Source organism: Lytechinus variegatus, chromosome 17, assembly GCF_018143015.1.
Source record: "Lytechinus variegatus isolate NC3 chromosome 17, Lvar_3.0, whole genome shotgun sequence".
NCBI lineage: Eukaryota > Metazoa > Echinodermata > Echinoidea > Temnopleuroida > Toxopneustidae > Lytechinus > Lytechinus variegatus.
Window position 1 is genome coordinate 27,978,631 of NC_054756.1, and position 24,766 is coordinate 28,003,396.

Below are 24,766 nucleotides of genomic sequence, written 5' to 3' on the forward strand. Positions count from 1 at the left end.
TGAACAAAAAAAGTATGATAACCTCGTGATCATCGGACCATGAAGGCAAAGAATGATCAGTCAATGAAGGTATTCAATCAGGTGAAATAAGCATGAAACCAAATGGACATACGATCAAACTAATAGCATTTTAGAAGGATTTACCCATGGTTGTGTTACATCTTCTGGGAATCTTTATAAAAACCTGGGACAAAAAAGCACTGTTCCGGAGTGTTGATCCCTGCCAAGATCTCGAAAAAAGGACTCCGAAAATATGTCCAGAATCCCAGGTAAATACCCTGTCATGGCCGAGAGGATAATTTCAAACAGAAAGAAAAAACATCTTTCTGAAGGATCTCTCCCTATATTTCTATCATAATCCTGGGGGATTTACACTCACTTGGTCAACCAGCATTTGGTCAACAACTTCTCAGATACCACACTGGCTAAAGCCATTGGCCCATTTTATGTACTCGGGTTTAAAGATATAAGACGGTAATTGCAGCAATTACTTCATGGGAAGGTCTTTCAAATCAAGGCTAAGAGTCAAAATATTATCAAACATCTAGATCAGGTACATTCATGTAAACCTATCTTTTGTAAAATCATGAAGTAAAAGCTCAAAGTAGATAATTCTGATGATCACTAACACAGAAAAGCACACGTTGGTCTCATACCCACCTTGTCTTCCGATTATACTTTGTCAAATCAGTTTGGTTTATAAACAGCTTTGTTTAACCATATACATGTCGAATAAGTGGAGTTGTACTAAGTGGATGACGGGCTGAATGGCAATTAGACCAAATGCAAGTGTTTAGTAGATTAAGTAGGATTGGAACAGAAGGATGGACCGATCAGCAATAACACGAAGCGGTATTAGACGAATCTGTTGTAGACCAAGTGGCAATCAAACAATAAGTGTTGTTCCACTGGGTTTACAGACCAATAAGAGATATGCATCGGCAATTTTACAACAATTTAAAAAGTGCCATCTCCGCCCCTCCCCAAGCAATGTGTAATAACAAACAAATAAAGAATATGTTCATCAGGAATTATGCAATAACCATTCAAAAGTGACATCCCTTCTTAAGGCATTGTGCAACTAGTGACAATTAAAAGGTACATGTATACCGAGATGCATCAGCGATCATGCAATAAATATTTTAAAGTATATCCCCGCAAAACCAAAAAAAAACATTTGAAAAAATTAGCAAATGTGTGTAACAAATACGTATATATTGTGTGAATACTTGACGGAAAACCCATAACATGTATCAGCATACATGCATTATAACATAATCATAAAATAATATCCGCAAATAAATTAAAGGAATACAAAACAAATGAGGTAAAATATGTTCTCCTATGCATTCAAATGCATGCAAGAATAGATTAACATGCAATATTAAAAGGAATTACACATACATGTATAGACTGCATATGCACAATATGCATTCTGGACTGGACACCCACATAAATATATTAATATATATACAAGTAGTTAAAAAATAAGGGGGCAGATAATTATTTGCCTAGTAAATTAGATGTAATTAGAGAACATTTAATGCTCTGTTGCACCAAAACCACACACTTGCTACCTATAATATTTTAAAAGGTCTCCTTAAAGTTTCTCTCCGGAATTCAATCTACCTTTAATTAGCTTTTAAAATATAGCATGATAATGCTGCTGGCATTTCAAAAGACAAAAGATTCATGACATGACTGCAGGTATTTTTTTTTTTAGTGTGAACGATGCTTGGAATGAAACACTAAGATAAATTTTATTCAAAATCCACCTTCCTTTCTATTCTATTGTTTTGTATTCACATTTTTCCTGGCCATACAGAATACATTTTCAACTACTAATCATAATACTTGGTTCCATGAATCATAATTCAGAATTCTCGTTTTGTTAGAGGAAAATGAAACCTTTGGAACAATATAGTATGTGTGAAAACAGAAAAATCAAAGAAACAGATCAACGAAAGTTTGAGAAAAAAAGGAACAAATAGTAAGAAAGTTATGAGCATTTGAAATTTAGATCATTGTTGCAATGGAGATCCTCCCAGTGGCAAGGCAACAAAGATGTGTGATGTCCACTGAGATCAGTGGTGATGTCACATGTGAACGACATTCCCATCAATTTTGTATATATTTCACTTAAACTGTCTCTTTTATCACATCTATCAGTAGATCATTTTTCTTTCTATAGGAGGGCATGTAATACAGATTTTCAAAGAATACATTTTGGATAAAGAGTTTGTATTACCATAAGACAGAGCAAAAAGATACATTTTGGGGGCATTTTATAGTCCAAGGGAAACTTGTTCACAACACAAATCTTTGTTGCATTGCCAATGTGAGGATCTCCACAGCAATAGTGATCGCAATATTCAAATGCTCATAACTTTCTCATTATTTGTCCGATTTTTCTCATACTTTATTATTTTGTTCTTCTTTGATTTTTCTCTTTCTACCCTTTTGATAAATCAAGTACACCTCTAATTTACAAAATATTTTTATGACAATGCAACATATTCTGAAGTCTGGTTTAATTAAAACCATGGAGTAACTCAGTGCTTAAGTATGGGAAGCCAAATTTTTTTTAAATATTATCAACATTTACCGCTTCTCATGTTTCTGACCAGGCATGGCAAAAGTCACTCTGTGTCATTTTCAGTAGGAGGGCTTAACCAGTGGGTTTTGGTCAGAATGGTCAAATTTTAGTTTGTAGTGTTTTTTTTTTTTTTGAAAGTTTAAAATTTTTCTATGGACTATTAAAGATGAATGTACATGTACCAAACAAACCCAAATAGATTTTTGACAGTAATGGAGCCATATTTTGTCTTTTTTACTGTGTGCAATTTGTTCTTCCCACTGAAAACCAAAGTATCCCCCTTATTATGAACTCCTATGAATAAAAAACTGGATGAGATCTTTCATTGATACTTCTCTGCAATTAAGAACAAGATGCGCCAAAACAATGAGACAAATTTAGAGCTACTTTGGTTACCCCTTCTAAGATAATTTGAATGAGTTCTAATCCTTTTTTTGTCACCTTGCACAATAGTGTGAGGGTAAAGTGTGCTTCAATAGACTAGTCAACTTCAATCCCTCTTTTTTTTCAAAAGTAATGTTCCTTGGTTACGCAGTCAATGTTATTCTCATTGTAATGAGGATAAGGAACATATAATAGTAGTGATTTGTATATCATCTTTAAGCTGAGATTCTCCTCTTTCAGTGAGGATATTCAACAGAAATTCATTTATGGCATTTTCTTTGTGGGTTTTTCCATGCCTGGTCAAATCTACTGTGTTCTTTTTCCAAGCTTCAATGGTGAAGAAATCTAACTTATATATCATTTCCAAACAGCTACAGTTATGAATGTGTGCACCAAATGTGCTGTCAAAATGAACTTGTATGGTTTGATATTTTCTACCACTACTGGCTAACCATACCGACTACTTTATACAAGAGCAGAGCTGCCAACCTGAAGAAGAACATTTCAGTATTTTCAAGGCTGAAAATCAGTATTTTGGTGAGGAAGTTATTATTTTCACAGGAATACCATAGGACAACACATAAACTGAAACTTAAGAAATCAGTATTTTGCATGAAACCATCAGTATTCTTCTCTATTTTCAGTACAAAATACGGAAAATCAGTACTACTTGGCAGCTCTGCAAGAGTTAAAATTCAACCCGAGTTCAGAATACGGAAATGTCTATTTACTTCATCTGATTTCTTCATAGTCCCTATCTACTTTATCCTGCAAGAGTTGCAGTGCCACCGATGGTATAACCAAGGGAGTATTTTTATGAAACACACCATTCTTTCACACAGTAAAAAAAATCTTAATTTGAATGATGATTCCAGTGAAAAATAAGGCTAATGACAAATCCTTAGCACGTGTGAAACCAAACTAGAATCACAAACGCTAATGACATTCATTAATTCAAATTCTACTCCGGAGGTGAATTCCAGTTAAGTTTCACTCAAATTACGGTATGAAAATTTTACGTGTGAAAGGCTTGACCTCCAAAACATCTTTGGTTGGGGGGCGGAGCTTACATGTTTTTTCAAGCACTTCCGTAGATAATACAATTGGCATGCACTCATCATATCAATGCGGTGTTTGATTGACAAGTCACCAAGGACATATACCGCCTTCACTCAGGAATTCAAATTCAAATCAGTTTTCGAGTGAGCGTGTGACAGGTCCGATGATTCCAAAGACGAATTGCAATCATCAATACAATGATTCAAGATTCACGTGTGAAAAGGCCCTTAATACTGTAGTCACTGAAAATCCCTACATCTGATTGGCCGAGAGGAATTCGGTCATTTAAAATCACTGACTTCACTCTTTGTGAAATGCTCCCCAGGAGCTGATAATTCGGAGGTAAAATCTCACCATGATGGGCGAATCCAAAGACTCATGTGATTTTCTAGCACCAGGAGGTGGTCATCACTAATTTGGTCACTATCGTGAACATTCACTTTTATTGCCAATAATGATTAGCTGACAAAAAACTTTAATTCTTTGTAAGACAGTGTCCAGGTCCTACATGCGTTCCTCCTCATGCCATCCTGTAAGGATGAAAAGTAGTTACTTCACGGCAACTTTGGTCATCTGGAGCTTGGCCCAACAATGTAGGGCCCATCCTTACAGCCTCCTGACGGATTCAAGACAAACTCAAGCTGCCATTGATCTGAATTTGTGTGGATAAGAAATGGGAGTTTTAAATCACCCATAATCTATTGCAACTTCTGGTAAAATGGTGCCTAGGGTCCTGTAACACAAAGGTTAGCGATTAATCATACGATTGATTGTACATCGTCGTCAATGCGATCAATCATACAACAAATATTCTACGATGATTGCTAAGCTTTGTGCTACGCAACCCAGATCTTACACACGTTCCTCCTCGTGCCGTCCCGTCAGCATGAAAAGCGGTTGCTCCACTGCAACGTTGGCGGTCTGGAACTCATCCCTTAGTCTAAACCTCCACTGTTCTTCCAGATCTAGTTGGACCACCTGGCGTCTCAAGGAGTTCCTGTCCGAACTGATCAGGCAAAGACGAGCACCTGGGGAAAAGTGACAATGTTCCAATTTACATCAAATGCTTCAAACACACTGAGAAAATAATTGTAATGACCATTTAACAACTAAATTTAGCCTTAGATTAGTTAAACAGACGAATTACGATGACATACAACCACCCTTTTATGAATTTCATATCCAATTGACTTGGAACAGTATAAAAGTGAGCCAGCATGACAGATTAAAACTGATTTTTAACGTGTATGCCTATAAAAACCGTCCAACATTTTCCATATTGGATGAAATGAATATTTTGCCCCACCCACAAGATTATTATTGGTTAATAAACAATTGTGTGCATGAAGCTATTGTTACATCACGATGGAATTACATTGCATATTAGTTGCCAGGTGTGGCAATTTATTGAATTCAAATGCGCTTGAACTATACAAATCTTTGAAGAGATTTCTTTTTTTGAAAAATGACAATACTCAGTCGCCATGCTCATGATATACGGGATTGACTTAAATGGTGTGTACAATTTTTCTTTTTTGCTTTATTAGTTTATGTTTAGCTTTGTTGGGGTATCTAAATAATACAACAATATTGGATGACTAATTTTCGTTGGATGCGTAAAAATATTGTTACTCGCTGAAGAATAATATTGAATTAGTCTCCGACTCATCCAATATTGTTCTTCAGCTCGTACAATATTTCTACGCATCCCACTGAAGAAAATCCTATATTCCCTAAATACTTGAAAATATAGAATTCCCGTAGAAGTGACTTCTAGTATTTACCATTAATAAACTTGAAATGCTTGAGGAATTCCCTTTCCATCGTAGCATTGTTGCACATGAAAAGAAGAAGACCACTAAACCGTGTGTTCTCAGTCAAGTCTTTGGCTGGCGTTTGGCTGGATGAGGCAAAGTGCACTGGAAAAAATGAAAAATGTGAAATAAAATCTATTGAATTGCACTTGTTCATTTGTAACCAGGTCACCCATGCAACAAGTTTCTCATCATTCGATAACGCACATGTCAGAGGTTAAAGGGATTAATGCACTAGTTCACTTCATGGGTGACCTACATGTACTCACCCATGCAACTATTCAAGCTATTCCAAAACACACCGGTAAAAGGTTACAAGTTCAATGCACTTGTTCACTTGTGACATACTCGTCCACTGCTCTTGTGACCTACTCAGGGAAACCAACCCCATAAAAAAGAAATGCAGTATTTTGAGTGATGAAAACATGATTTCAAGTGAGAAAAAAAAGAGTATTTTCAACTTTCTCCAATAGACGTGTGTATATATTTTGAGGAAAAAAACTAGAAATATCACTGAAGGTGATAGTAAATTTTTCATTAAAGTAATTCATGACCAAAAAAAGGACAAAATATAGCCAAAATGAACAGTTGGCATCTCACCTGCTATACGGGGGCCCAGGTTAAAATAGCAATCAACGGCAAGCACTGGGTTCTCTGCATTGTCCACAGCGGACGGAAAGATGCGCTTCTCACTCATCCTCTCAAGAAAGCGCTCCATCAAGAACTGAGGCGGGGCAGCCAACGGGATGAGCTCCTCCGAATCGGGGGTGCGGACATAGCTGGAGGGGTTGATGGCATGGTGGGGAGGGGGCTTCTTGGTGGGCGTGGCCAGCGGGTGGGGCTTGGGGGTGAAATGGGCCAGATTATTGGCCTCGATGGACTTCACCATGACGGAGAGGTAGTCTAGTCGGAGTAAGGTGTGACCTTCTGATGCCAGCTTCAAGTTGAACTCGATATCCTCATTAAAAAATCTGCGGATTTAAGATTTTTATACTCAAAATTTTTTTCTGGATAGTTGATGGAGAATGCAATCTTACCACAAGCATCTTCAACAAACTGATCTATTCATTAGACTTTTCTTACCCTTAAATACCTTTGATACTTTCTTTTTTCATCAGATGATTTATACAAATACTAATTTTCTATGGAAGTGAAAACTATTCCCGCTGTTCATAATCTATTGTATATTCTATTTGATATATATTTGTAATTGGATTTCTATATATTGTTGTACAAATAAAAGATTTGATATTATTTGTTGATTTTTTTTTCTTATGCACGCAAAGTTTTATTGGACCCATCCCTCCCATTCCCAGAGATATCTATCAACTTCCATTTACAAAACACTCATATTTACACTGTTAAATTGTATTTGAAATCTAAATGATATACACATACACTATTTCATCCGTCTTCATCACCTACATTAGTACATGTAGGTGATGATTTTGACACTGTTCTCATCACCATCCTAAAATTAGTTTACTGGAAACTTAGTGTAATGAGAACGATCGAAGCGGTCTTGGAAGCAATATTCCAAACCAGTTCGGAAAACCACCTTGCGATGTGGTTTTCAAGATTGCTTTGCCTCGTTAAACTGGTTTAGCGTAAGTGAGGACACAACCATTCTTCGGGAAGCGATCTTCGCACATTTTGAGCGCACTACTCAACACACTGTTTGTAAAATGCCTTCACTGCGGCTTCAAATTTTGTGCGAAATGTGTCACCCCACTGAGAGCGTTCCCGTAGCAACAAGATTGTTTTACGTGAAGTGATTCTGAAAACCATTCGGGTGATCAAATGCGATTGCTTGCAAACCTATTTTCCAAACTGGTTTCCTAAACCAGTTTCCAGTAAACTAGTCTTAGAAAGTGTAATGAGAATGGGGTCTGTTATTTATTTTTTGCAATGGAAAAGATTTTGATTGAATTTAAAATGACGGACTGACCTGTTGAAACCATAGTCTACATTCCTAGCTCTGTCCACATTGAGAAATATCATGTTGAATAGATGACACTTCGACGTAGGCGTCGCGTTGGACGTTGACCTGGAAGAGCCACTTGCTAATTGGCTGTTCCACTGTTGAACACCGAGGGCAGTATAAGCCTCGATGTCTGGAACATTCTCCATCATCTCCAGTATGGTCTTCAAAGGAACAACTTTGTCACTCCTAAAAAGATGAAATATTAAGAGTGCATGTTGTTATTAGCTGAATTGAGGAAAACTTCACAAGTCCTCTTATCCTATGAGGGTACATATGCACAGCCGACATGTTCAGTTTCACATACGGGGGGGGGGCACTTCACTAGATTGCCGTACACAAGCGTAACCACAGGTTTTACAAACCCATCCTAAACAGTCTTTATCCAAAATCTACACCCATTCAAGTATTTTCGCTTGCCTTTTTTGACAATTTTATCCCCTAAACAAGTATAACCTGTAAAAAATATACATGTTTTCCCCCACTACCATACCCTTTTTGCCTGATTAAGGCCTTTTTGACACCCTAAACGTGTCAAGAGTGTGATGCGCCATAATCAGCAAAAAGTATCGTTAACGCAGGCTTTTTTTTGTTGGGCATGTGTACAGCAATAGTTGAGAGGCCCCTGGGTCACATTACAATAGTCTTTTGTTCTTTGGCAGTAAAAAATTATTGATGAGCGTAAGGTGAATCCGGCAACCCTCTTTCGTGTGGACATTTAAAACTCTGAATTGATGATTATGATGACGATGAAAGACGGTCAGCTAGTGACGATGCAGCATACTTGCGGGTACTTACAATGGTGCAACAATGCACATTCCTGAGATGCCTGCATCGTCATTAACATCATGAAATTATACCAGTGCATTATTTGTTTTATAACATGGGTTAACACCCATCTTTCTGAATGTACGACAGTGAAACAAAGAAGAAAGATGGCAGAAGTTCCCAATCTCTTTGGTATGACTGACCAGGTATCAAACCCCCTGACCTCCTGTTCATGAAGCGGTCACTCTACCACTGAGCCATCACGTCCGGTTGTCATTAACAACATAGAAAGATTGCCAAACATCGGCTACTTACTCATGCTGATCAGCACCGCTGCCCGAGCTCAATCTCCAGGTAACACAGTTGTCCTCCATCAGGGCGATGAAAGGCCAGACAGCGTCAGGTTGTAGGCCAAGCTTACTCTGACGATTCTTCTCAAGTTCAAGATTCCGCGATGCTAACTCTTTGATGAAGTACTTGGCTGCACCTGGAAGATACAGGGAGTAGAAGGATGATGGTATTAATAATCTTATATACAGTGTGTCCCACAAAAAAAGGACACCCTCTTTAGAGCTAGATATTGAATAATGTTCAGATCACATTAACATCATCAGTAAAATTGAAATCTCTTTTTGATCTGTGACCAAATACTTGGTGAGTTGTTCAAGCAATGCAGAGTAAAAACAAATACCGCGGCACATCAAACGATTTGCACAGAAACTCAGATACGACATCTGTATTTATTTTTGTTTCGAGATTAGTGAAAGAAACTTAAGGAATACAAATATTACCGTAAGTAACGGTGTATTAACCGCACCTTTTTCTCGGCGGGATAGAAGCAAGTCGGGGGTGCGGTTTATACACGGTGACGGGTTTGAGCCGGCCCGCCGTAACCCCTCCCGTACATGTACGATATCTGCCAGTTCACAACACATCGAGTGGCCGGGCGTAGCCGCCCAGGCAATGTCGTTTACAGGGGTATGAGCCGCGGGTAATGGGAAGCAATTATTACGATCTTAATTAGATATTGTCAAAAACAAACGCACCCACCTTCATGACACTAATTTTGACTTTATTCTCAATTCAAAGTAGTGAAGTTCCCTGGCTAAGTTAAAAGGGACGCCAAGCATACTCGGTAAAATTTTGTCACCGCTGAGCGGGAGTTGAGTGAGCTTAGAGATTGCGTTGTAATATGGTTAGTGCGACTTAAGCTGGCGCTATTAAAAGTTCCGTTTCGCGCCAGCTCGTTTTTTTCCTTCCTGTTTGCTCTTCATAAGATACCATGTAAACCACGCACGAGAGAGACGGCACGAAGCCGTAAAAAACAACTGGAAAAAAAAGGCAATTTCTTTGTTTCTTGAACTTTCCTGTAATCCCGTATCCAAAATTCATGCTAAAACGTCAAATTTCTGAAAGTGATTGTGAGGTTGTGATGCAAGAAATGTGAATGTTTCTTCCTCCTACGCTGGGAAAGACACAGATCATAATTTGATAAGCTGTATTGGCATGACTGCTACTGTATGTAGTTTGCAATGAAATGGCAGTTCTGTGTGTGTGTACACTGTGACTGTGAGTGAGTGTGTAAGTGGCCAATATTGGCGGGACCGTTCTTTCTTTCTAACATTTGTAGATGAATTGATCAAGAACAGCAGATTTCCGCATACCGGTAATCTCTTTGGATACTTAACTTTGAAATCTTAAACTTAGTTTTTGTTTCTTCGTACCTCAAATATGCATGTAAATGTTACACCGTTACTTACGGTACGTTAATGAGCCTTCCTCTTCTCACACAAGGTCATCGCATCTTTGACATTGTCAACTCATTTTTCTGTGCAATTTGGTTTTGACATTGAACTTTGCAAATGCTTCAAGATCATCTAGGCATGAACTATTCACACTGCATTTGGTATCAAAATGAAGGAAAAGATAAATTTTTTCAATTTCTCAGCAATTACACACACGAACAGATTTAAGAGACACACACCTGGGCCAGCTTCATTAGCCAGAGAAGGCAGGATGAGCAAGACGTGATTCGGCCATTGCTTCTCGTACGCCAGAGCGTCCTTCTGCTTGCAGACGATGATGTGAACGTGTTTGCTGCCCTCCATGGTGTGGTAGAGATTAATGAGGGCCTGTTCCTGACGACCGAAGGATGGCATGAAGATAGGGGTCTTCACTGCATTAGGACCCTGGTAAAGAATGGAAGAGGTAGATCCCATCAATCACTTTACTACAAATGACGGATAGTCCGTTTATGGACCATTTGAATAAAATGGTCCATCCTTGACATATTCCATTTCTCTTTTTTTCCCACAAATATCTCTAAGCAGGTATTTGAGAATTTTTTCAACCATTGTACGTCTGTTTTTTCCGTCAGGTTTTGAATGTTGGGGCATCTGAAGTGAAGATACTTTGCAACTGATCTTCTCACCGCGATATTCTCCCATAGGCCCCTATTACACAAAATGGTTTTCTTTTGTCTAAGATATACTGTAGAGTTATGTTTGCCATAAGGTTTAGGTTTAGGTTAAGGTTAAGGATAGAGTGTTTTAATCAATGATTGAAGTTGATCATTCTATTAATGTGTGAAATTTGCAGCGGAGCAATCGTCACCGGATCAAATGTCATGGAACCAGTTTGAGAGCCCCCAGAAAGATCTCAGCAGCCATTGAAAGTTCTCTGAAAGACCATTGAAATATCAAGAAGATATAATGGTCTATCTGGGATCTTATAGCTGTCATCCTCTCTGTGAAATGAGGGTTTTTATTGACCAAAGGTCTGTACAAACCTGTTCATGTTTCGTGGGCAAGACCATGCTTGAAAGCTGACCACTCTGCATAACAAACACAAAGTGTTTCTCCTGTTGAGCTGGTATAACAAACTGCATCTCCACTTCGCCGTAATACCTCGTGTTCAGCTGAACGCTGTATGCCTTGGTTTCTCGAGCCTGTCATGTTATGAAGAAATGATAGACGTAACGGCAATGATAAATGGCTACACTACAAAGCATTGGGCATATCTACAGTGCGTCCCAGAAAAAAGGAAACCGGGATTCCCATGTCTTATTCTTCAAAGGCAAATGAATTATGATATTTCATTTACATCATCGTACAATTCAATTATTCTCCTGTATTTTGATACCTAATGAGACAAAAACTCCATGCATGAGCAAGACGAGTTTGAAATTTCAATGTCAAAATCAAAATGGGCAAAAATTGTACAAGATTGGTTCATGATACAACAACTGCGCTTGTTCAATGATGGGCTCATTTGCCTCATGAGCATTTATTTTGTATTATTTGTTAAGTTTCTCTCACTGATCCCCGAAATGAGAGTGGATTCAAATTCACACGTGAGATTCTGCGCAAATCTTTTCTGATATGCCACAAGATTTCTCGTTTGCAATCTGCCATGCGTAAACAATTTGCTAAGCTGTTGTTCTCAAATTAAATATGAGATTCCACTCTTAACATACATGTAAGTTTCGATTTTATAGTAAAAACATATTTAAACCTTTCCATGAGTATTTTGCACCAATGCACAGCTGATGCCACGCAAACTTCGCATTTTCCGCTAAAAAATGCATTGTTTCCTTACCTGCAAATAATCTAGCACAAAGGGGTTCATGGCCCAAAGCACAAAGAGTTAATAATTGTGAAATCTATCTCTGACATATTTCCTTATTTTATGGGACGCACATTATAGAGGGTACTGAGTAAGAAACATTTATAGTAGGTGAGAGAGATGGGACAAAGTAATCAACTCCAAGATGATCTATGCCCCTGTAATATAGTGATGGATGATGGGGCAGATTGTTAAAACTGATCACAAACAATTATCAATCCCATCGATCGTAATGATCAGTGCCAAGATCAATTACTGAGCGTCAGTGGGTAGTTTCTTTCTGAGGCAAATGTGAGGAGAGAAATAATGATGTTGGTAGTGATGATAATGATGATGAATACGACAGGAACAATAAAGATGATGATAGTGACGATTGTGATGATGGTGATGATAATAATAATAATATATATGTACAGAATTTATGAGGCGCCGATCTATCTCTTTTGCTTTTTCAATGGCGCACTATACATGTATGTTAACCTGACTGTAGCTCCAGCTGCTAAAGGCACTTGGTGCATTCAAGGAATTAATCCTGTTGGGTACCCATTCACCTCACCTGGGTTGAGTGCACCACAATGTGGGTAAATTTCTTGCAGAAAGATAACACGCCGTGGCTGAGATTCGAACCCACGTCCCTCTCATTGAGAGACGAGATTCGTAAACACACGACCACGATGCTCATGGCAAAATGCTGGGAAAACATTGCTATGATGATGATGATGACGATGGTGATGATGATTGTGATGGTGATGATGATTATGATGGTGGTGATGATGATGGTGATGATGGTGATGATGATGATTAGGAGGATGATGATGATGATGGTGATGATGATGGTGATGGTGATGATTAGGATGATGATGATGATGATGAAAAGAGAGGATGATAAAGATGAAGATAAAAGTGATGACAATGTGGATGATCATAACGACAAGGACTATGACAAAGACAATGACTTACCTCAGTCGCTGTCAAGTATTTGTAATGCTGACATTGGTCACAGTGATGGAATGCATTATGAGCACTGTATTTGGTGAGCCTCATCGACGTTGTCGCCCTCTTTTGATCATTCTTTGAATCCAACGCAGCAAACACTTAAATCATAGACAGAAATAAAACATTCAACATAATTTCCTCTTGTGGTAGCAATCACACACACAAAAAAATTCTACAAGAATCAAAACAATATTACCGTGAGTCATTTGCACAAATAAAATATGCATCATGTGCAAAATAATTCTGATAGGCTAACTGGTAATTGCTCAGCAACTAAAAAAAAAATAAGGGATTCTGTCAGTCAGTTGGTTTTTTTTTTAGGTGGTTTTCAGCAAGCTTTCACTATTTTCAAATTTACCATGTACAGTACAGCTTATAATTCATTTTCTGATTATGTATTCAAACTGACATGTGATTTCATTTTTTTTAGTTTTGTATTAATTCTGTATTCCAAAGTAATACACAAGCTGATCCATTACATTGTAAATTACACAGAATATTTACCATCTGAATTATTTGTTTCTATTGCCCAACAGTACACAAAAAATTATAGATTCAACGAACAAAGAAAATAACGCAAAAATATATAAATACCAGTAAGCAAGTTTTCGAGTAGGGGAAAGAATGCCAACAGATTCGTATTTTCATGTGTCGCATATGCACAAAAACACCCTGAAGTGCATTGCGCAAGGGCGTTTCTCCACCATTGGGGTGCAAGAACACATTTTGATAAGGGCATTCTTGCACTGACACGACGAATTTGGCTCATAATGAGCGAGTTGGCGTGCTAAGGCAATAGGTGTGCCTAGGCTTTGCGCTGCGCTGGTATTTCGATTTCACTCTCCGCTGGTATTTCAAATTCTGAGCTCCACAGCTAGCTATTATGCATACAGTATGCATGATCATGAACCGATCCCCGGTGCTATGCTCGCCGATTGGCTAATATAGACGTGTGCTCGTTAATAAATGAGGTCAACGCATGAAAGGTAGGCTAATGAATATTTATCATTCACTGTCAGTAACAGGTTTTTACTGGCTGTATGTTAATGAAAATATGACATCATACCTCATAAGTGTTTGTCCGCCGATGCGTGTAATTATTTTGTAATGAATAGTGTGATTTTTCTTGTTTAGATTAGGGTTTATCTGGTTTTGAAGATTACATGTAGGTTTAATGCTTAATTTAGCATGCAGATGTTCTATGGGGAGAGATCATTTTGTCATGCGGCCCCTAAACTTTGGAATACGATCCCTTCTTCCATTAAGGAGGCATCTACATGCTCTGCATTCAAAAGTCGCCTTTAAACTTATTTGTTCAAGCAGTTTTATGATTGAGGCAGTCCACATAATAGCCTTAATTCTCTCTTTTTTGTCTTAAGCGCATAGAAACGGCCTTGGGTAGTGAAATGCGCTATACAAGCAATGTCGTATGATTATTATTTTCCATCGGAGCAAATGTCATAGAACAAAGAGTAGACGAAAACCCCAGGGTGGCAGTCAACTTGCACACTACAATGTCAGGTTCATCAGGAGGAGAGACCCGCAGGTCAAAGTAAGTTAGTTCGCTTTTTGCCTCACAGGCATACATGGCATCCAACAAATAATTTTATAATCATACCATGCTGTTTAGTGTCCGTCTGCCAAACAGGGCTATGACCCTTGAACCTGCCTTCACGAAGTCGATAATCGAATCCTGTTCGGCCGAAGGCACCGCCGGTGCCCTCCTCACCCTCTGGAAGCTCCATACTGCCCTCTGGTGGTGGCGGTGGGATGTCGAGGTTTGGTTCATCAAACACTTCTACCTCTTGGAGTCTGATAAGCATACGTAGGAGGACCCGTGCAAAATGGAGGTAGGCACCGGTCTTACCAACCTTTTAAAAGATACATGAATGTATGAAGAAGGACCTTGTGTCAGCAAAAATTTAACTAAGATTAAAAATGAATTTCTTGTTATTTCACAAGAAAATGTCAGTGGTAATGTTCCTTATATTCTTATAAGTGTGCCAAAAATCTCATAATAGAGAGAAATGCATGATTTTCTTGGGGAAAAACCTTGGCCATTGGCCTTGGCGATTCAGGCATTTTTATGAGAAAGGCTGCATTTTTAGGCTGTCGCATGAAATGCCTGATATTCAACATTTTCCCACCATTTTGAGTCAGATTTTTAATGAATATCTGTCTATGTATTGCAGGTGGAAAGATTGTGGTCGCTGCATGTCTTTTTTTTAATAAGAATCGTGCAGCCAATCAGACTGTAGGATTACAGTAGCTTTTAACTCTTACTGCATATATGTTAATATAACAGGTTCTAAGAAACGGGGCCATGATGCCTTAAGCCCCCATCACACATATTTTGAATCAAGCAGAATTGGCCGGAATGAAAGGACTATTGTTCGACCACCAGTTGGTCATTTAAATCTACTTCGAACACCGTTCGAAAATACCCCTTGAATGTTTTGAACATGACCAAAACCTTTGGGACAGCCAAAAGAAATGACAAAAATATTTTCAATGCAGTCAGAATATCTAGAATGTGCCTAGAATGTCCAAGAATGTAGCATGAATTATCAATCCGACTCCATTGCGGTGCATTTTGACTAGTGTATGATGTTTCACCTGGTCAATTTACTGAATTTCAACCCCACTTTGGTGAATTCGTAAGTTCCTCACAAAGAATTTCTAGATTTTTTAAATATTTTTTTGTTCGAGCATCTGCTTGATTCCTGCTGATTCCGAATAAGTGTGATGGGGGCTTTACCTGAGGTGGTCCATAGAGCAGCAATCTCCTTGGATGGTAGTTTGCAGAATCCTCGCTCCTCTCGTAGTCATAGTGATAGGACTTTGGCTCGGTCCACTTCCTGTAGAAAGCACTCTTGACAGGCCCGCTGTTCTCGCTCAGGACTGGCCTGAGAGAACCCGACCACGAGGTATCAGGACTGGAGGTGAGAGCGGCTACGGCGGGGAACAGCTGTATCAAAACAAAATAAGCCGTTCATAGGATGGTCATGATATACAAATGATAATATAAACCTGTTTCATAAAACAAATAATGCACAGGCATTAGTGTGTTAGTGGATATTAAAGGGATGGTCCGGGCTGAAAGTATTTATAGCTTAATAAATAGAGTAGAATTCACTGAGCAAAATGCCGAAAATTTCATCAAAATCGGATAACTAATAACAAAGTTATTGAATTTGAAGTTTAGCAATATTTTGTGAAAACACTCGTCATGTATATTCATTAGGTTGGCTGATGATGTCACATCCCCACTTGTTCTTTTGTATTTTTATTATATGAAATTAGGTTTCTTCGAATTTTTTCCTCAAAGAACTAGAAAAATTAGATTGACAACTAATTTAGTGTATTAGATATTTATTTCTACAACTTATTTCATTATAAGGGAGACATGCATTATTCAAACAAGTATGAAATAATAATAAAATGTGATTTTATATAATAACATAAGAAAACGGAAAGTGGAGATGTGACATCATCAGCCCACCTAATAAATATTCATGAAAACTGTTTTCACAAAATATTGCTAAATTTTAAACTTCAATAACTTTATTATTTGTTACCCGATTTTGATGAAATTTTCGGCATTTTGCTCAGTGAATTCTACTCTATGTATTAATAAATAATAAATAATATAGGATATTTATATTGCGCACATTTCCACCTTGTTAGGTGCTCAAGGCGCTCCTATATTACCCGGCTAAGCTAGGCGTTCATAGCGCACACAGCTTCTTAAGGAATTACTTCCTACCGGTACCCATTTACCTCACCTGGGTCGAGTGCAGCACATCGTGGATCAGTTTCTTGCTGAAGGAAATTACGCCATGGCTGGGATTAAGATATAAATATTTTTAGCCCGGATCATCCCTTTCAATGCATTTGAGGACATTCAAAATGGTGCGACAATCAGAGGAGGATCCAGGGTTTTGAAATATAGGGGGTGCAGATGACAATTTTCATTAAGCACTAACACAATGTGCTTTTTCACACCATAATGGACTATAACCCTCTTCTTCTTCCAGTGAAAGTGTAATTTCAACATACTGAACATAAGTTCATTGTAGTTTGCATGTGCACATGGTGCTTTAATACTTTTATTCTTCTGTACACACAAATATATATTTCAATGACCAAAGGAGAAATAATTAATTTCTTTCAATATCACTGATGTACATGTAAACTCATAAAGGCTTCTAAAGCAGACCTTCCATTCTTTCTAATGGAAATAAAAGGGTTTTGCTCAAATAGGAAAGGAATTACATTTCCTTTGTTTAATAAAATTAAGGAAATTAAGAAAATTATTTTCAAAAGAGCTTGGAATAGTCAAACATCACATTGTTTCCACCAGGTTCAGGATAGAGCATTTCCGCAAGCATCCATGTTGGAAGAGAATCAATAGGACACATATGGATCAATAAAATAAATGATTGATCAGTTTGATGCACAGGTTTTTATTTTCAATTTTGCAACACTGCTGTTTGAGGAATATTCAATCAATGGAAATCTGCTGAAAGCCTACCTCTGAATCCTTCTTATGCAACAAGTTGAATACAGATCCCGACAAGATCATCATCGGCAGTTCATGGTTGCTTCCGTCGTTCCTATTGTCCTCGACTCCCCCATCAACCCCTTCCTGCATCTCTACATCCTCCTTGGCTGCCATCGGCACATCCCCATTCCCGATCTCTCCCGCAGCGACAACCTCCATCTCCCCCAGGTCATGCTTGGAGAAGCCATTGCTGGTCGGTTGGGCGTGGGAGTGGTCGTGGGTCAAGGGAGCGGGAGACTGGGCCTTAGTAGGAGTGAGACATGGGGGCGGGGAGCTTAGGTGCATTCCAGGGCTGGGGATGGGGCGGATGGTGCTCAAGGGTGGTGCCCCTTCAACTGACGGAGGTCCAGAGGTCTCCATGACGGAGGACTTTGGGGTGGAGCGAGCACTGCTTATGTTATCTGCTGAATAATAAATTCACATGCAATGAAATGGAACTGAATTAACCAACTTATGACGACCCAAGGATTGAATTGATCAAGGTTTCATCCACAGAAAATGATTCAATGATGCGATCATTTTACCATCAATAAAATAATTCATACCAATCAAGCATTTAAAGATAAGTTGATTACACTCAATACACTGAAATCAGCCATACAATCAATTGCTAAGCTTTATATTACGGGAAAGATGTTGGGTCCGACTTGTCAGACAAATGTTTATGAACATTTCCCCGATATACCTGATGATATTTCAAAGACAAGGAATCGTTAATTACCTGATTTGATGGAAGCGTTGTCAGCTCCTCCAGCATGAGAGGCGGCGACATCAATCTGCAGAGGATGCGGAGATCCACCCATTTCATACTCCATCCTCTCCTCAAAGACCCCGTCTTCCTCATCCTCATCTCCATCGTCGTCGTCATCGTCGCTGTCCTCTGCGACTGTGACCACGGAGGGGATGGCCGAGTCGGGGCAGTGGGTGGAGCCGAGGCCAAGCTCTTGTTCGAGGCTGGTCAGGTCGTACACACCATGGTTGACCAGTCGTAGGTCGATGACCTTTAGTGACCTGAAAGAAGTGGACAGTTGAAATTACATGTTAGACGCCTACCAAAATTGCTTCTCATCCTTTATCATTTCAAGAACCAACTTTGGACTTTAAAAACTTTGAAGCCCCCCTCAATGGATGTTCATTACAAAGAAACACCCTCAACTAAAATATATGTACGACCCCCACACACACACACAAACAAAAGATTGTGTGTCCAATTACATTACTGCCCAACCCCTCACTAATATCCATGTACTATGGAGTTTTTGACGATTTTGATTCCAATCAATCCGCAGTGACATAACAGTTGAATTATTGATATCCTACAAGATATAGTTTAAAACAAATTCACACTTTTTTAAAGAAATTGACATCCCAACCCCCTGGTTGACTAGATGAAACCATTTTCAATTTGTACATGAAAAAGTTTGCCAGAGTCTGAATTCTTGCCTGCTTTGAAAGTGGGATACAGAAGACGCTGATGAATTTTTCTTTGATTCTACTCACTTTGGCATTGTTTCTCCCGCAAGGTGCTCACCAGCGAGTACCACGATACAGGGTAGCCTGTGAAGATCCTCATAGCTCTGAGGTCTCCACTCAGAGTCTGCATCTCTTAATCCCTGTTAAGACCAAACACAAACATTATAACAATAATAGTAAAAATTTAACTGATGGGTGATTCCATTAAGAGGATTGTTTAAAGACTGAGACGAAAGGCCAAAGTGGTACTGACAAATCAGACATTTCTTATTAATCTGTAGTGCATTCATTTCTGATAAACAAAATTTTAAATAAAGAAGCAATGAACAAAAATTATCAGGGATTTAGTTGAGACTGATACCGAGTCCCATACTTCCAGGTCATGAGACCGCTGCAGGAAACCTTCTCCTACAGACTTTATACACGTGGCTCAGCCAGAGGCCAAGGCCTGCAAAATTTGGCTTCTGGGTCGGCCTTGACTATAATGTTGCCAATATGAAGGAAAAAGCTGATAAAATTCCTACAAATAATTTGTCCGGAATGAAATAAATTTAAAGGTCCATACCTGCAGTCTCTTGAGAAAATAATCATCCAGAAGGATCTCTTGGTCCTGCGCGCAGAGCACGATGTCCAGACGATACTGATAGCCGATCTTATCCCTGACGGTCCGCAGCTTGTCGTGGGCCAGGATGGCCAGCTGCGGCGACGGGATGCGCAGGAGGACCATGTGACCGGCGCCATCGGGGGTCTGGAAGGGGGCCAGGACCAGGTCCCGCAGGATCTTGTAGGTCAGGCTGGTGGTGTCGCTCTGAATGTGGGTGATGCCGGCGAGGGCCATCAGGGCGGCCGAGTATTGACGGATCAGTAGGTAGGTACGGACCACCATGCTGTGAAGTTTGGGGTACCTACATCAGATCAAAGCAGACCCAAAGACAATAAATGGTGACATTCTCTTGCACACTCCTGGTGAGCATTTCATGAAAGCAATTTGAAGTCTGATATGCACTTTATAAATGCTGCATAACTTTTGAGCCACAAGCTTGTGCGTTTAAAAGTTTGTCTCAAAAGAGACTTGAAGTTGTAGTCTGGTCTGTTAGCGTCAAAAATGCCCTACTTGTGGACACGGTGGACAAAAGCATGATTTTTTCTCCAGACCTTTGTTTATGTATAAGAATTAAGAATGGGGTATGCTCCAAAAAATCTGGCTGCAGGAACAGTGAAAAAATGGGTGAAAACGTCAGAATTTATGAGTTCAGATTTGTCTGATATATAGACTAGCGCTTGTGCAAAACTCAATAGCAGTGCATTATTTTGCATTGGATTAGTTCTTGAATTCAGACCCTTTTTGAACAGATCTTCTGTTTGTCCTCGCATCTCAATGCACCAAATATCTGAATGAAGATGCTAACCAAGCCGAAGGGTGACGGTGGAGGGGGTTGAATGTTGGTGTGTGTGTACATATTTTGGTCTTGGGGTAAAGGTGTGCAAGACACATTTTTTGCATGTGTTGGAAATTGTGTTGCCATGGTAACAGTGTATTATTGCAAAAATAAGGTAAAAATCTTGCAGTTAGAACCACTTCCTCTGTTTTTAACCGATTCTCATGAAATTTGGCACACACATTGGTCTTGAGGTGAAGATGTCTAAGACATACTTTTGTGTGTCTTTCAGAAATCTTGTTGCCATGGTAACAACATATTATATGGTGAAAATTGGGGGAAAAACCTTACAATTCAAACTGTTTCATCAGTTTTCAATCAATTTTCATGAAATTTGGCACACACATTGGTATTGAAGTAAAGATGTACAAGGCACTTTTTGTGTGTGTTTCCAAAATTGTGTTGCCATGGGAACAACATATTATATGGCAAAATTTAGGTAAAAACCTTGCAATTTGAACTACTTCATCAGTTTTTTGTTGTTGTTGTTTTGAACCAATTCCCATGAAATAATTATGGCTCACACATTGGCCTTGAGGTAAAGATGTGCAAGAACCTTTTGTCAGAGAGTGCATTGCCTTGGTAACCACATTTAGCCAGAAATATGGGGAAACTCATTGTGGATCAGTCTACTTCTCAGTTTTCAGCCTGTGCTCATAAAAGTTGACACAAATATTCATTTTGGGTAAAGATTCATATTCAGTATTAAAAGGGAATCAAGCCTTGGTCATAATGTTTTGTGCATGGAAAAGGAGAAAAATAAGAATGGTGAAAGTTTTAAAGAAATCGGACAAGCAAAATAAAGTTATGGCTGCTTTAAAATTAAGATCCCTAAGGCTACTAGTATATAGAATTCAAATTGGCAACTGGGTAAGTAAATTATGACAAGGGGTGGGGCCGCAAGGACAACTTTCCCATAAGACTAGTAGTTATCAGGATTTTTGGTTTTCTCCTAAATCCCTATTCCATTGGGGCTGTAGTATAAACCCGGTAGTATGTTCTGTGTCCTCATGAAAGAAAGATATAATTTGAATTAAAACTTTTGAAAAAAGAAATTTTAGCTAATTAATTATTCCAGTACATGGAAGAGTGGTCCTTGCCTTCTGAAATCACTGTGACATCACATATGCGGTCAATTTGAAGTCTTCATGGGTATAGTGATTACCAATGTTTATAACTTTAATATGTTCACAACTTTGTTATGGTTTGTCCGATATTGTTCAAACTTTGACCTATAAACTTGTCTGATTTTTCATTTTCCTCTAAAAACATGTGTTTATTTGGGTTTGATTCCCCTTTATAACGTCATATAATAGCGCAGGGTATTGATCACCTTCAATAATTATAGGCTTTTTTTTTGGGGGGGGGGGCGGAGAAGGTCCTTAAAAACTGACAACATAAAAATATAGAAGGTTAAAGGCCATGACCATGAGGAACTTAAACACTCTTAAAAAAACACCCCTTACATTTTTTTTATGGGGGGGGGCTTTAGAAAATTGCCACATAAAGATTAAAATGAAATTATAACGACTAGGAGCTTAACCCCCCCCCCCAAAAAAAAAAGGGAAATCCTTTACACTTCAGCATATTAATTTAAAGCCTCAAACATTCTGCTTTGAAAAAAAGTTTCCGGTGTCCAATTAATCAATGTTTTATTTGAAGCATGAAGCAGGGGCTGTCACAGAAATATACTGAAAAAATTAAATGAAAGAAAATATAAGGCTAAAATCTCTTGTGCACATAGATATATTTTTGACATGGTATGTTACTGAGTCATGGATTTGCAAGTGAATTTCTAAAACAAGTGCAGATATTTTTGTATATAGTTGCATGATTAAAGGTACACTTTAAAATATGTCAGAAAAAATATACTTAGAGACAGGAAACAGAAGGAGATGGCATAGTGAAGCTCAAAATCAAGAGTGATGTGAAAGTTAAAAAGAAAGAGTATGAACGGAATATGAATAAAAGACTGAGTAGGAGCATATAAATAAACAATGGTTAATTGGGTACTGTAAACAATTTCTTTTATCAAATCAGAATGCATTAAGCTTCAAATGAATGGTCTGAAGTGCAAAGGACTCTTCTTACCTTTGAAGGGGGGGGGGATTTTCTGCTAAAAAGTATTATCAGCCCCCTATTTTTTCGGGGGGTGTTAAGTTCCTAGTCATAATCCTTTAACTGTAATTTTAATGAGGTCATTTTCTAAAGACCCCACCCCCCAAAAAAAGAGTGATGTCTAGCTTTAAAATTGCATTGACCCCTGAGGGACAAAGGTGTAGACTGGTTTGAGCATGGGGAAGTAGAACTAAAAGTGGTATGGGGAGGGGTGCACATCTTGGGGAGGTGGAACTAAGGTTTGGAAAATCAGCTATTGAAAGTAGAAGGGGTACACATTTTGTTTTGCTTGCCAGTGTTGGAACTCCTCTGCTTCAGCGGAAGGTTTCATATTCACCCAGTGTACCTCCAGCCTATATGCCCTTAAGGGGTTGCGTTTTTTAAGAGTGTTTATCATTTTTATGTTTCTAATGGCCACTGCCTTTAACCTTCTTTGATGTCAGATTTAAAGGACTAATCCTGCCCCTTCCCCCAAACCCAGAAATATTAATGAAGGGGATTAATACCCCCACATTTTAATGCAGAGAAGACATTTAGAATTTAATATGAATCTTTACCCTAAGATGAATATTTATGAGCACTGACTAAAAACAGGGGAAGAAGTTTGATCCACAATAAGTTTTCCTACATTTCTGGATATCATATGTGGCTACCCTGGTAATGCACTCTCTGACAAATGCAAAAAAAAGGTTCTTGTACATCTTTACCCCAAGGCAAATGTGTGAGCCAAATTTCACGAGAATTGGTTCAAAACTGATGAAGTAGTTCAAATTGCAAGTTTTTTACCTAAATTTTGCCATATGATAATTTGTTACCATGACAACACAGTTTCTGAAACACACACAAAAAGTGCCTAGTACATCTTTACTTCAATACCAATGTATGTGCCAAATTTCATTAGAATTGATTGAAAACTGATGAAGCAGTTTGAATTGTAAGATTTTTTCCCAATTTTCACCATATAATATGTTGTTACCATGGCAACAAGATTCCTGAAAGACACACAAAAGTGTGTCTTAGACATCTTCACCTCAAGACCAATGTGTGTGCCAAATTTCATGAGAATCGGTTAAAAACAGAGGAAGTGGTTCTAACTGCAAGATTTTTACCTTATATTTGCAATAATACACTGTTACCATGGCAACACAATTTCCAACACATGCAAAAAATGTGTCTTGCACACCTTTACCCCAAGACCAAGATATGTACACACACACCAACATTCAACCCCCTCCACCGTCACCCTTCGGCTTGGTTAGCATCTTCATTCAGATATTTGGTGCATTGAGATGCGAGGACAAACAGAAGATCTGTTCAAAAAGGGTCTGAATTCAAGAACTAATCCAATGCAAAATAATGCACTGCTATTGAGTTTTGCACTAGCGCTAGTCTATATATCAGACAAATCTGAACTCATAAATTCTGACATTTTCACCCATTTTTTCACTGTTCCTGCAGCCAGATTTTTTGGAGCATACCCCATTCTTAATTCTTATACATAAACAAAGGTCTGGAGAAAAAATCATGCTTTTGTCCACCGTGTCCACATAATTCCGCTAACTGACCAGACTATTGAGCTTGCAAGACTTGAAGGAAAAAAGGCATGAAACATCGCAATCATGGATTTTCGCATTTTAGGTCTATTTAAAAAAATGTTAAAGGGGCAGGAGCTTCTAGGATTAAATGGTTTAATACAAAAAGTTGAACTGAACCAAACCACACCAAAGCATCCCAAGCTAAACTGATAGGATCTGAAAAGAACTGAACAGAACTGAAATTATCAGATCAGGGGCCGGTTGCAGAAATAGTTGCGTTTAAACGCAAGCCAAAAAATCAATCGCAAGTCCAAAATGCGCGCTGTTGATTGGTTGAAAATCAAGTTGCGCCTAAATTTTTAGAGCTGCAATTGATTGCAACTCTTTCTGAAACGGGCCCCTTTACCAAACTTTA

At 38.6% G+C, this 24,766-nt stretch overlaps 1 protein-coding gene across 2 annotated transcripts in view; it reads right to left on the reverse strand.

Annotated features, from left to right (window-relative positions):
• Positions 1-4,190: 4,190 nt before the first annotated feature.
• LOC121430514 (GREB1-like protein) overlaps positions 4,191-24,766 on the reverse strand; it is a 55,020-nt gene continuing 34,444 nt past the window's right edge. Inside the window, exons 18-31 of one of the 2 annotated variants that reach the window (XM_041627796.1) lie at positions 19,825-20,164; positions 19,287-19,399; positions 18,508-18,797; positions 17,757-18,187; positions 15,981-16,190; positions 14,841-15,093; positions 13,187-13,320; positions 11,391-11,549; positions 10,587-10,791; positions 8,918-9,089; positions 7,802-8,023; positions 6,454-6,824; positions 5,824-5,958; positions 4,191-5,067 (exon numbers count right to left, since the gene is read on the reverse strand). In XM_041627796.1, the coding sequence (XP_041483730.1) occupies positions 4,892-5,067; positions 5,824-5,958; positions 6,454-6,824; positions 7,802-8,023; positions 8,918-9,089; positions 10,587-10,791; positions 11,391-11,549; positions 13,187-13,320; positions 14,841-15,093; positions 15,981-16,190; positions 17,757-18,187; positions 18,508-18,797; positions 19,287-19,399; positions 19,825-20,164 (3,211 nt within the window). In that variant the 3' untranslated portion in view covers positions 4,191-4,891. Of the gene's footprint in view, positions 5,068-5,823; positions 5,959-6,453; positions 6,825-7,801; positions 8,024-8,917; positions 9,090-10,586; positions 10,792-11,390; positions 11,550-13,186; positions 13,321-14,840; positions 15,094-15,980; positions 16,191-17,756; positions 18,191-18,507; positions 18,798-19,286; positions 19,400-19,824; positions 20,165-24,766 lie in introns of both variants that reach the window. The other variant, XM_041627795.1, reaches the window with a different exon arrangement.